The following is a 13,177-nucleotide window of genomic DNA, read 5'->3' as shown; positions in this document are numbered from 1 at the left end:
GTAATTGTACAGATGAATGAGATTGCTGAGGAAGAGTGTAGGGTGAGTAATAAAAGGTTCTTGGGGTCAGTTTACCTGAGGATGAAGAGAGAAACAGAAGCCAGTGCAGGAGATAGATGGGCAGGTGGAGGTGGGGCAGGAGAATCATGGTTGGGTTGGGCAGTATATGAAAATCCAGTAAATTATTATTTTTATTTAATCTTTAATTTTTTTTTTGAGACAAGGTCTCCTTCTATCATCCAGGCTGGAGTGCAGTGGCGTGATCATAGATCACTGCAGCCTCAGCCTCCTTGTCTCAAGTGATCCTCCCACGCTGGGATTACAAGGTTTTTGTTTTTGTTTTTGTTTTTTGTAGACATTGGGTCTTGCTGTACAAAAGAGCCCAGGCTGTTCTCAAACTCCTGGCCTTAAATGATCCTCCTGCCTTGGCCTCATGAAGTGTTGGGATTACAGGCACAAACCGCCCTACCTAGTCAGTACAGCTAGCGCTCAACTTACACCACGGTCGGGACCGCGGACCAGTCGTAACACGATTTGGTCGTAAGTTGAGTAGGCTATATGCACGCGGAGATGGTAGTGCTGCCGGAAGCTGGTCTGCACTGTCGTACGCCCAGCTGGGCAACGTTTGCGCTGCCAGACGCGGAGCAGTCGTGGCTAGCAATCGTGGTTGTAAAGTCGAATGGTAGTAAGTTGCATAGGTGGTAAGTTGATCAATACCTGTAAAAGATTTGTAAAAGAATTGTTGGAAGAAGACACCTGAGAAGAAGCCATCAGATGTGGCATTCAGAAAGTCATTGGTGCTGACAATGGCTTCACTTCTGTAGTGAAGGTGGTCCCAGATTCAGTGCCAAGAAACCGGTGGGGAAAAAGAATGTAAATGTCTGCCATTCTGAGAATCTTGATGGCAGCGTGTGGAGAGACCAGGCTGGAGCTCGAGAGGGAAGGGACGTTTAGAGAGATTAAAGAGCAGAAAGAAACTAAAGAGGAAGAGGTTGGAAGTGAAAGAGAGAGGAGGGTTGTTTCTGTATCTTGTCCATTGTGAGTCATGCTGCAATGAACACAGGTGTGCAAATATTTCTCTGAGATCCTGGTTTTAATTCTTTTGGCCATATATCCAACAGTGCAATTCCTGGATCATGTGGCCATTTTACTTTTAATATTTTAAGGAGTCTCCATCCTGCTTTCTATAATGCTGCACCCTTCTATGTTCCTACCAGCAGCGCATGAGAGCCCTCAAGCACTGGTCTTGCTTGCATGTGGGATGAAGGCTTAAGACCTCCCTGACCTCCTCTCTATCCAGGATGAACTGACCTGGAGGACATTATCCCAGTGTCCTGTAAACGGCCGCTTCCATGCTGAGTGCCCCGTAGGCTGCTAAACGTAGCCTCTGCTCATTTGCAATTAGGATGCAAGAATACCTGTTGAAGTCCTGGGCCCCTCACCCACAGTAACTGGTGGCCTTCCCAGCAAAAGCACCCAACTCACTCATCATACCATGAGGGATGGCAGCAGGTGCCCAGATGCAACAGAAACCATAAGACACGTGAAGACTTAAGCAATGGGGCCAAGCTTTATTGAGGCAATCACATTTATGCTGCAGTTCACAATGATTGGCAAATAGGTGAGTTAAAAAGCCTTTTGCTTCCATAGTGTTCCGTCTGCATTCAGAAAGCAGTAAAAATATATTGTGCAATGAACACTTTCCACCTTAAGCATCTCATGATAGTTCACAAATTTGCCAACGGACAATGCAAAACAATATTTATAAGATAGACCCTTTGTAAGTTCCAAATTTAGATACTTGTGGTGTAATTCTAAAACTAACGTGGCATGTTTTTCCAGGTAAGGAGGACCCGTCATTATAAAAATACTTTATATACATTCCAAGTCAGAACTAAAAACATCCAAGCCTATAAAAATATCTTTTCCTAATGAAAGTATCAATTTCTAGATAAATGTCATTTATCAACAACGGTTACATAAATTTTGAGAAAGTACCCACTTTGTCAGAGGTCCACTTAAAAGGAAGCTGTCAAAGTGACAGCAACACTCCTCTCTCAAGCAGTCCCTTGTTTTCAGAGACGGACCACATACTTGATTACGTTGCGTAAGAATGGCACAAGTATCCTACAAAAAGGTAACCCGGGTGTCTATTTACTATGACAGTCATTTATAAAGACAAACTTCAGGCTAGAGAAGGAACTTTCAGGTTGGCATTGCCTTCTGGAGAAGACAAGTCTCCTTATGACCCAGCTACATTTTACCTTGAAATGTTTAACTTGGGAAACCTGTGATTGCATTTTGACCACTGTCTGAAATCAGCTCGTTCATTTCATTCTGCTTATTCTCCTTTAGGGTGTGGTTGGGGTGACTGCTTTGCGCCTGTGCCCTCTTTGACCTCCTAAAACACACTTTGAGTAGCAGGTAGCACAACTCCGCCACATTGAGCAGCATGCAAATCACAGAGGCAGAAATCATAAAAATGGTAAACACGGTCTTCTCCGTTGGCCTAGAAATAAAGCAGTCGACAAGGTTGGGGCAGGGGTCAATCCCACATTTCAACACCCAGGGCAGGTGGTACCCGCTGTAAAGGAAGTAAAACACATACATAAAGGCCGCTTCGAAGATGATTCGGAAAAAGATGCTGCTGGTGTACGTCCACCACAGCGACCCCTCTATCCGAACCTTCTGCTTTTTAATGTCCTCTATGTCTTTGAATTCATTCCTCTTCTCTCCTCGCCTGAACTTGCGGGCAGTTTCGTGCCTGTAGTAGGCCACGTGCATGGCCACCAGCAGCGCCGGGGTGGAGACGAAGATCAGCTGGAGGGCCCACAGCCGGATGTGGGACACCGGGAAGAAGTGGTCATAGCACACGTTTTTGCAACCCGGTTGCAGTGTGTTGCAGACGAAGTCCTCCTGCTCGTCACCCCACACTTCGTGGGCAGCCACCACGAGGATCATGACTCGGAAGATAAAGATGACGGTGATCCACACCTTCCCGATGCTGGTGGAGTGTTTGTTGACACCCCCGATGACAGCATGCAGGGCCCCCCAATCCATTGTGCTGGTTTATCCCTAAACAGACAAACATGGGCAAAGGTTTATTAGTGGAAGAGGGCTTGGGAAAAAGTGGCACGTGATATTACAGACTGAAGTAACTTTCTATTAAAGTAGGCTGTGATATTTTACAACTTCAACTCCCTGCTATGCTAGTCCAAGGATTTCTGAAAAGAAATGCCCACTCCAAACATATTCTTTTTTTTTTTTTTTTTGGGACGGAGTCTCCATCTGTTGCCAGGCACCAGGCTGGAGTGCAGTGGTGCGATCTCGGCTCACTGCAACCTCTGCCTCCCAGGTTCAAGGCAATTCTCCTGCCTCAGCCTCCTGAGTAGCTGGGACTACAGGCACACGCCACCACGCCCAGCTAATTTTTGTATTTTTAGTAGAGATGGGGTTTTACCATGTTGGCCAGGATGGCCTCGATCTCTTGACCTCGTGATCCACCCGCCTCAGCCTCCCAAAGTGCTGGGATTACAGGCTGAACCATCGCGCCCAGCCCCCCAAACATATTCTGTTTTTGGTCAGAAATAACTTTTTGGAGGAGGAATTAAGATCATCTTGATTCAACTGAATTCAGATCATCTATTATATTGCTATTTGCATTAATCCAGAAATACAGGTAAACGAATTTGTTTCCAAGCTTCCATTTAATCACTGTCTGATCTATTCCACCAAATTGACTTTATCCAAGGTCTCACCGAGCTTCCACAGTAGATTTTATCCATGAAATAGTTTATTCAGAGGGGAAAAAAGCATTCATTGGAATGACATAATCTGGTCTACTCAACAGACTAAGAAGGGGAAAAACAAGCAAAATACTTATTATCTTACTTTATACAATATATTTATACCTAATTCTAGCTTGAATAGCATCATCTGCCATAATCATGTGTTCTTAGGACATCTAATATTGTCAGCTACTGAGAAAGCGTCTTCCAAAAGAGAATCACAAGCTTTTATAAAAATTGCTCCATTGTTCTCCAGTGTATCTCCGGTATGAGCAGGCCCATGTTGGCTCTGCCTCCCCAGCGGGTCCTGTTTGCGCTGGGGGAGGCCGAGGAGGCGATCCGCTGCCCCTGCCACCCAGGGCCTCCCTCCCTGTTAATGCACAGATTCTACTGCCCGAGAGAAAAAGGACTTCTTTAGAGCTACGGACACTTTTGCTATAACCCAAACAGCTGGCTTCTCAGCCTGCACCACCACAGAAGACTACAGAGTTGGTCAGCATTCTCCTTTCAAAAATAAAAGGAGGTATCATGGAGCCTTGGAAAATTTTCAGAAAGTAAAAGACCTCTCCCCAGAGCAATGCACTCAGACATTTTTTCAATAGGCTGTCAGATCATGAGGGAGCCACCAAAATCCTTCTGTCCACCAGTCTTAGACTTTCTTGTCCCTGAATGGGTGAGAGTCACCTGTCAGCCTCCCCCTCAGGCCAGCCCCACGGACCTCATGCTCTGTCACACGCCTGCCCCGCTGCATTACGCTGACTGCTGTTGGAAGCAGCTGGATGAATGGAGGCAGCCTCTCCCCACCCAGGAGTGCCTTGGCCTCGGAATGGGGTGCTACTGTGTGCCCCATGGTGGTATCTTTTGTAGACTTAGAAAGTCAGCAGACCTGTCAGAAAAGTCTGACTCCCAGTTCTGAGAAACTGATTTTGTGTCCTTGGTTTGGATATTAATATTAAGCAACAATCCTCCGTTCCCCCACTCCCCAGCCGTCAGCAACCACCATTCTACTTTCTGTGTCTATGATTTTGACTGCTCTGCAGACCTCATATAAGCAGAAATACACAGCACTTGGCTTTTGGGGACTGGCTTATCTCACTCAGCATACTGGCCTCGAGGTTCACCCATGTTGTAGCACGTGACAGGATCTCCTTATTTCAGAGGCTGAATACTGCTCCACTGTATGAATGCTCCCCATTTTGTTTACCCATTCATCGGTCAATGGACACTAGGTTGCTTCCACCTTCCGCTGTTGTAACACTACTGTGAGTGAGGGTGTACTCATATTTTTTCCAGACCTTGCTTTCCAGTCTTTTGGATATCCAGAAGTGGGATTGCTGGATCTCATGGTTGTTCTGTTTTTAATTCTTTAAGCATTTCCACAGGAGAGCAGAATGTTATTATTCAGAATGATAAGAGAGGCCCACTTCCTGGAGGAGGGCAAATATCCTGATTTTTAAAATAAGAGAAAATGGGTATGTATGAACTGGGGGACTTTCTGTTGAGCCCCCAGCACATTCTAAAACGGCCTCACTAAACGTCTTGTTAAGAGTTCAGTGATAGCAACCATGGCCACGGCACTGGCACCGAGTCTTGGAGTCACAGTGGTCTTTGCTGTCGCCTCTCCTGTCGTCAGGAGGTTGTATTTTCACGGCTCCTTTAATAGCTGCGGCCTAGCGTTTTACTTCAGGAATGTCAGTGCTCCTTAGGAGGAATGTCCTCATCAGCGGGATGTCAGCGCCACAGCGCAAGGTCGTGAGAAAGAGGCTCCGGCTGTGTGGAGGGACCGGCCCGGGCAGCCCGCTGCGGAAGGGTGGGCTCCTTTCATGTTTCAGGAAAGACGTGGCCCGCGAGGGCGCATCCACAGGTGTGCGGGCAGATGGAGGGGCTGCAGGTCACCCCACAGCCGAGGGAACAGAGCGCTGGCTAGCTCGAGGAAGAGGCTGAGGCACAGGGCGGCGACCCTGGCACGTGTGGCAGAGGACTCGGTCCCCGCGCGGACCTGGGACTAAGAACTCAGTCCGGCTCTCAGCGCTCCGCACTCTTTTTTTAAAAAAAGAAAAACGAAATGGGCTACCCTGCAAGCGGTGCTTCCTCATCCCTTGAAGCATTTCATCAGCGGCGGTGGGAGTGTCTGCTGGGGCAACGCACGGGGGCCTCGCCTAGGAGCCGTGGTCCCGCGTTCCATAATTAAAGTGTGTTTCCTAAGGGCTCGCTTTCATAGACCACACACTCTTCACAGCCTGGAGGGATGGTCGGTGTCCACAGTAAATGCAGCGCCATTTAAAAAGCTCTTGTTAAATGATATGGTTTATAAAATTAATTTTATCCTCAGATGAAAGGCATAATACATTTTCCTAATTGTTGATGTTCTATCTCAGAAGCAGTTCAAAATGTGACCAATGAGGACCAAGAAATTGGTGCATCTGGATGTTTAAACATATTTTACAGCAGCTGTTCACCTATGGGGTCAGTTCTGTTTGTTTATACAGTGAAGATGTTCTGTTATTAACGAAGAAACACCTCCCATTGAAGTTTGGTCAACAAAATGCCCAATCAGCAAGTGTTTGTTTTATCCAATAGATGGTTCATTTTCTCCAACACTTCAAAGTCCATGGAATTGACCCCCCTCCCGGCCCGGTCCCCCACCCCCCCAACACCGCAGGCGACACAGCTGTGTTCTCTTGGTTCTCTAGTATGTGGCCTGCCTGAACAATAGCACCCCTTGGTCCCCTGTGGCCTGACCTCGGAAGCAGATGGATCAGGGAGCCAAAGGGTGACACGGTCTGGATGATTCTGAGAGGCTGAAGTCACAGAAAAAGTCAAGAGGTCACAATCTCCCCCCAGGAACACTGGTCCCTGCTTTCTAGAAGCAGGGTCCCTGACCCCTGCAGCTTTGGGCTTCTCCCAATTATAATGGCAGTAGCTTTTTTAATTGCTTCGGATTTTTCTGGGTCCCCAAGCCACATGCTCTGAGGCTGTTCTGTCAACATAGCAAAACTGAACAGAAAATAATCTATTTCACAATGCACACTTCACAATGCTGGCACTAAAAATCGGCAATCCACCTATGCCTTTAAAGGAGGAAAAGCAAAGGAGATGCCGAGCTTGCTGAGAAAAATGAGGTTAAACCCAATACAAGCGTGCCTAGTCCCCCTGTCACTCAGGACAGTCTCCTGGTTCAGAGCGTTCTCCTGCAAAAGCCACAAAGGCCCTGTTATTCTTAACAGCAGAAGTGATTCCAGGGAGAACTGTGTCCTCTCTCTGAAACTGCCCGGCCCGAGTGGGCTGCCCCAGGGTGCTCAGTGACCCTGAGCCCGTGTTTCCCAACCAGCCCGGGGTATCTGCCCTGCGTATCATTCTCTCCAGGCCAAGAACCAAGGAGAGGTGAGCTCCTCTGGCAAGTGTCAAGAGGCAGGCCAGGGTGATGGGTCTGGCTGCGGGTTACCAAGCCCCAATATTTCCAGCACATTCCTGCCATCACTGGCCAGGCCTGGCTGTCCCAGGAGACACTCCCATTCAAGGAGCTTCGGGAGGATGGTGGTAACCGCGGGAGACTCAGCAAGTTTTAGTGAGGACTCAGCTCCAATGGCTGCCCCTGCCCTGACTTTTGTGGGTGGACAGACTGCAGAGGGACCCAGAGGAAGGATGGTTGGTGGGTAGGGGGGGATGGCAAAGAAAGCTCCAGTCCCCAGACTCTCTCTTGTAAAAACACGTAACCACAGGGTATGATCTTTCACAAACCGTCTTGGCTGGAGAAGATTTGAAGGCTATTTCAATTTGCAAAATTGTCACCAATTTCAAATTACTTTCCGAAATCACTGCATCCACGGGAGCGGGAACACTTTGCAACTGTAGTAAACAAAGTACCTCTTTCCTCTCCTGCTTCTGGAGGGCTGGAGCCAATGGGAGGAGCTTTTTCAATACAAAGTAAAATATTAACTCTTTCTTTGGAAACCAGAGAGGTTCATTTTAACTGATGACTCTCCGTCTCTCTTTTAAGGAAAGAATAGATATGCCTAGCTTCTGTAGTCTTTAACTTCTAAGAATGTGATTACATTCAAACTTAAAAGGGTAAACTGTGTTCGATTTTCTGGTAAATCTAATCATAGTGAACAGCTCCATGCTGTATTCTTGATACTGAAGTTCCAGTCTGAAATATCTAGCTCCAAAAATAAGTAAACCATTGATTTTACTTTTGAAGATCCACACAGCATTCTGAAGATAGATTGTTCTTTCCTTTTACCACTCAAATAATTTAGACCTATTGGAATCTGACCATAATAATGAAGTTTCTTGATTGTTTCAAAACTTCGTATTTAAGAAATTAATCACAGCTAGCTTGTTTAGCAATACCATTATAATTTCACTAATGACTGAAGCAGAACTAAAGCCCCTAAAAGTTAGAGGGTTACCCTTCAGCATATTTTTCTAGATAGTTCTATTCTCCTTTCAATGTCATTTAGCAAAAAAAAAAAAAAAAATTTTTTTTTTTTTTGAGACAAAGTCTTGCTCTGTTGCTTAGAGTGGAGTGCAATGGCGCAATCTCAGCTCACTGCAACCTCCACCTCCTGGGTTCAAGTGATTCTTGTGCTTCAGCCTCCTGAATAGCGAGGATTACAGGCACATGCCACCACACCTGGTTAATTTTTGTATTTTATTTTATTTTTTAACTAGAGATGTGGTTTTGCCATGTTGGCCAGGCTGGTCTGAAACTCCTGACCTCAGCTTATCTGCCCACCTCGGCCTCCCAAAGTGTTGGGATTATAGGTGTGAGCCACTGCGCCCAGACATCTAGCAAATAGTGGACAGATCTGAGAACAGGAACATGTGCCTCACAATTTCGAAGTTAGCTTTGGATAGTCAGGGAGTCTGCACAGATAAAAGGAAAACAACGTCAAAGCAAAACAAGCAAACCTGAGTCTTTTTTCCAAGGACTCCCAGCGTTTCAGACTCGAAGAATGAGAGCAAGGTCCCTCTGTGAGGGCTTGAGACCTCCTTCTCCTACTGCACTTGAGTGCCTGGAAGCCAATGGTGCACAGCGAAGAGATGAATGACAATCTTTGCTCTGTTTCTGGAGGTCAGTGAGGATGTCACCTGTTGAGGGAAAAATAGTACCTGCTGCCATATTCCTTTAACTCCCCCCATCCCCCACCACAATGTGTACTCTGAAAAAATTCTGTGGGTAGTTTTTCTTCATTCCCCAAACTGTTAAGAGGTAAGTTCAGAAATTGCCAGCTTCCTGATGCTGTATACTTTGAACACATAAAATAATCAAAGGTGCTCTTTGGTACAGAGCACCTTTGTATATCAAAATAACAATCATACCCAATCTGAAGCCTCAAGCCCACCCCCTGAGCAATACAAACAGGGACAGGAGAGGTTTTCAGACTCTGGCTACACCCTGATTTCCAAATCAGCGTTTAAAAAAAATGTCAAGCTCTTTTTTTAATCAGGAAGAATCAATGTCTTTTATCTCTAGAAATCTCAGGCCATCCAAGCTTCAACCTGATAGTTAATTTTTAAATTTAGTGACAAAAACTAACACTAGTGATAACAATGGGTGTGGTATCCATATATTTCAAAATTAGCTCAATAAAAGTGAAACGTTGTTTCTGTCTATGGAGTCTATAAAAATGGACAACTCATGGAATTACGTATGTTTCTTACTAAATTTAAGAATTCAAAGGGTTAAAAATTAATTTCCATTAAGTTAAACTTTCCTTCTCTGGGTCTTGTTAGCAATATGTGTTTGTTCATTCAAACAAACCTATGTCCTTTCAAAACATTTAATTTCAACCATATTTAAATGGCCTTGGGAATAAAAACGGAATGGAATGAAAACCGGGGTTCCAGTTCTACACTCATGCACCAAGCAACTAAAGCAGAAATCGTAAGTGATGGCAGGTAGCCATTAGAAGCTTATGCCCACACAGACCAAGAAGCTTGGGTCAGCTGTCACTTCCCCACCGTTTTATCCCATTTAACATTTAAACTAATGTATGCAAACTGCTCACAGTACCTGGTAGATTCAAACTGAATTAGAGACGCATGAAGAGGGCGTGCAAGTTAGAATTTTCCTTTCGTCACACACAAAGTGTTTAGCCAGATCTTCCGTACTTCTGTTCCTTCCTAACGCTCCTAATTCAGAAGAGAAAGCATAAGAAAAAGAGCATAAAGTCATCATTACCTGTATCAGAATTTGTTTAAAAACAACCAGTGGGGCAGGTGAACTGATCAGCGTCTTCCAGACTTTAGCCACTGCAGTGCCAATGAGGCGCCCTCCACACCCCTAGTTATGTGACAGGCTAGAGCCTGGTGTTCTGTCTTCAAAACTCCCCTCCTCTCCTTGGCAGGCTTCAAGCAAGAGCCCCAAAGACGCTGCTGGATCCAAACAACAGACAAAGCTCTCCACAGGAGCAGTTCTGAGCAGCACCCTGCAATTCTAAGGAGACTGCACTGGGGCAGGACATTTTCTTCTAGAACACTGGTTAGATTCTGCGAGAACTGGGGCAAGAAAATAGTTGTATGGTGTAAAGTCTACTTGAGGGAAAAGAACAACCCAGCACGGTTAAATTCAGTCAGACGCTAAATAGAGCGCTCGCCCACCCAGGGGACACTCAGGTCGCTGGGCCCGTGTCCCCGCTGGCTGCAGGCCCCTAACCCCTCCGGGAATGCAGAGCTGCGCGCAGGCCACGCTCACCCTGACCCATCCTGCTCCCCAGGAAGGGAGACCAGCCCCTGCAAAACACAGGAAGCCTGTCACACCAGGGACTGGTATTCATCGACAGGAAGTGCCTTCTGGTGCCTGCACGTTTTAACTAAGCTGTGTCACCAGTTCCTTTTAATTACTGTCGTCCACCCTATTGTCATCAGCATTTCACAAGTTTCTCGGAAGCCCAGCACGCAGCCCATACCCAGCAGTTCTCCCGCCCAAGTCGAGGGTTTGGCTGAACTGAAACTCCCATCCTAGACCTGGCTTTCTTCTCCCCAAATCCAAGGGGACACGCCGGTGACCCACAAGAGATTAGAAAATCCAACTCGCAGCAAATGAAACGGGGAAAGGGCACCGGCCCCTACTCCGGCCGCTCAGACTCGCGATATGAAACCTTCATAAAACCTGTTGTGCAAGTCAAAGGACCACGCTGGGGTAAAAGCCAAACCAGTCCATCCTCGTTCCTCCGCGTGAAGAGGGGCCAGCGCGGGCGGTGCCCACCGCCATCGGGCCGGGGCCGGGGCAGCGCGGACGGGAGGGTACGGATGCAGGCAGAAGGGGGGCCCGGGCGCCCCACGTGCAGCCAGACACCCACCCTGGCCGCGCTCCGCCTGCTCTGCTCCCGTGCCCAGGAGGGACAGGAGCGAGGTGGGGACCAACAGCCGACCTCACCTGCTCTGGCTTCTCGGAAGAGATTCCTCTGCCGCGGTGCCGAGCTGGCACCTCCCGCTTGCTCTCCGCACGACCCCGCCGGCCCGCACCCGCTTACCTGCTCTGTGGCTTGCGGCCCTGGAGCGGGGCTCTGCGCGGGGGCGGCACCCTTCGCTCCGGCCGGGCAGGCGGGTCCGGCTCGGGCGCCGCCGGCTGTCGGGCTCTCGTCGGGCTTAGGGTGAAGGCCCCGGCTCCCACCTGCTGTGCCTTTTAACCGCGCCCCACCCCGCCTCTGCCCTGACGCGGCTCGGGAGGGCTGCGGGAGGCAAGCACGGTCACCCGACGAGCCCCCGCCCCGGGGCAAGCGAGGCACTGGGCGCGGACGGCGGGGCCAACCCCCCGTGGCCGGGAAGCGCAGGGCAGGGTGCGCAAGGCGGGTACCCTTTCCCCGTGGCAGGGGGCGCAGGGTAGGGGACCCTTGAGAGGTGCGCTGGGCTCGGGGCCCTCCTTCTGGCGCCTGGAGGGAACGGGGTACCAAGGATGCAGGGGCAGTGCTCTTCCTCGGGGGCGCAGAGGGCGGGCCCAGTCCCCTCTGAGAGGGTGCAGGTTTGGGGCGCCTGCCCAGGCCCTCGAGGGAGCCCTTCCTCCCTAGCGCACCCGTTGCGAGCAGTGTGAGGGGCAGGCTTTGTTCTGGCCAGGACTCATCCTCAGTTTTCTGGGCACTCCAGCCCTATCCTCGCCCGCGGGGTGCACAGCCCTCTCCTGGAGCGCCTGGAGTTTCCCTATTAATTAGTGACCACTTAGAGGAGGTACAGGGGTTGGTTTTTATTAATTACCTCCATCCTTTGAAGCCTCCTCCGGGGAAGCGGAGCGGGCTTTCCGCGGAGCAGTGCATCGGGAGAGACCCCATTGCCTCCCAGATTATCAGTTAGGGCTAGAAAGCTCAGGGCCAGTACAGAGAGTGGTGCAAGGGCTGGTGGGGTGGAAACGTTGGAAGCTGTTTAGGGACCTGGCTTTACAGGTTCAAACCTGTACTGCATTGGACAAAAGATGTGTGACTTGCTTGTTCTACAAAATTGTTTGGTAATTAAATGTTGCCACTTAAGTCATATGCCACTTGTCGGGTCATATTGTCCCAGAAAACAATTAATAGTGGTCCTTAAGATGTCTCGTAAAGGTCTTGGGAATTAAGCCAAGATTTTATAAACATCCACCTCCCAAAGTATTTTATTTGAGAAGAACAAGGTTCTTAGAGAATTTGCCCGAGTCAAGTTTTAAAACTATGGGGAGGTCCCTAGAATGGCCTTGAACCTGGAGGGTGGAGAAATACAGAAATCTCTAGGCCTTTTTTTTTTTTTTTTTTGAGACGGAGTCTCGCTCTGTTGCCCAGCCTACATGCAGTGCGGTGGCGCAATCTCAGCTCACTAAAACCTCCTCCTCCTGGGTGCAAGCGATTCTCCTGCCTTAGCCTCCTGAGTAGCTGGAATTACAGGTGTGTGCCACCATGCCCAGCTACGTTTTGTATTTTTAGTAGAACTGGGTTTCGCCATGTTGGCCAGGCTGGTCTGGAACGCCTGACCTCAGGTAATCCACCCAGCTCGGCCTCCCAAAGTGCTGGGATTACAGGCGTGAGCCACCACGCCCAGCATCTCTAGGTTTTTTGTTAGACATCCTCAGATTGCCCAGATGTGCCCTGTGCAGTGAATCTTGGGTGCTCTCTCCTGTCCCACACAATCTAACCACAGTGGACTTCCCACTCTCCTCTCCATTCCTTTCCCAAACAGATGCTCCAGGCAGGCTCAGCTGTTGGCATAGTAAAATACTTTTTCTAAGCAGATTGTAAACTTCTTTGAGGATTATAAACAGTTTAAGCCCCCTTCTCCTCCTCCTTCTTCTTCTTTGCATTTCTACAATACTAAGTACTTTGCTCAGAGTATGTGCTGCTCCATGAGTATTTGAATATTGCTTGGCAAAGCTGAACTAGCATAGCAGATAGTCCTGGAAATAGCTTTTGCTTTTTCTAGAG

At 48.4% G+C, this 13,177-nt stretch overlaps 1 protein-coding gene across 4 annotated transcripts; it reads right to left on the bottom strand.

The window, feature by feature from the left end:
* Positions 1 to 1,546: 1,546 nt before the first annotated feature.
* GJB6 (gap junction protein beta 6) lies at positions 1,547 to 11,543 on the bottom strand. 4 transcript variants are annotated; one of them, XM_032260137.1, is made up of 4 exons: positions 11,270 to 11,543; positions 9,808 to 9,923; positions 8,703 to 8,882; positions 1,547 to 3,075 (listed from the first exon to the last, which is right to left on the bottom strand). In XM_032260137.1, the coding sequence occupies exon 4, from the start codon at positions 3,058 to 3,060 to the stop codon at positions 2,275 to 2,277; it is 786 nt and encodes a 261-aa protein (XP_032116028.1). In that variant the 5' UTR covers positions 3,061 to 3,075; positions 8,703 to 8,882; positions 9,808 to 9,923; positions 11,270 to 11,543; the 3' UTR covers positions 1,547 to 2,274. The 4 variants fall into 4 exon arrangements, with proteins under 4 accessions (XP_032116028.1, XP_032116027.1, XP_032116029.1 ...); XM_032260136.1 differs by having other exon boundaries at positions 9,808 to 9,917; XM_032260138.1 differs by having other exon boundaries at positions 9,808 to 9,917; positions 11,173 to 11,270.
* Positions 11,544 to 13,177: the final 1,634 nt, after the last annotated feature.

This window comes from Sapajus apella, unplaced genomic scaffold (genome assembly GCF_009761245.1).
Source record: "Sapajus apella isolate SASKATOON/1434 unplaced genomic scaffold, GSC_monkey_1.0 scaffold114, whole genome shotgun sequence".
NCBI lineage: Eukaryota > Metazoa > Chordata > Mammalia > Primates > Cebidae > Sapajus > Sapajus apella.
The sequence above is the reverse complement of the archived record's forward strand: the minus strand, read 5'-3'. Positions and strand labels throughout refer to the sequence as shown.

Coding starts and splice junctions, on each gene's coding strand:
- GJB6 (XM_032260137.1), bottom strand. CDS start 3,060: ATGGATTGGGGGGCCCTGCATGCTGTCATCGGGGGTGTCAACAAACAC.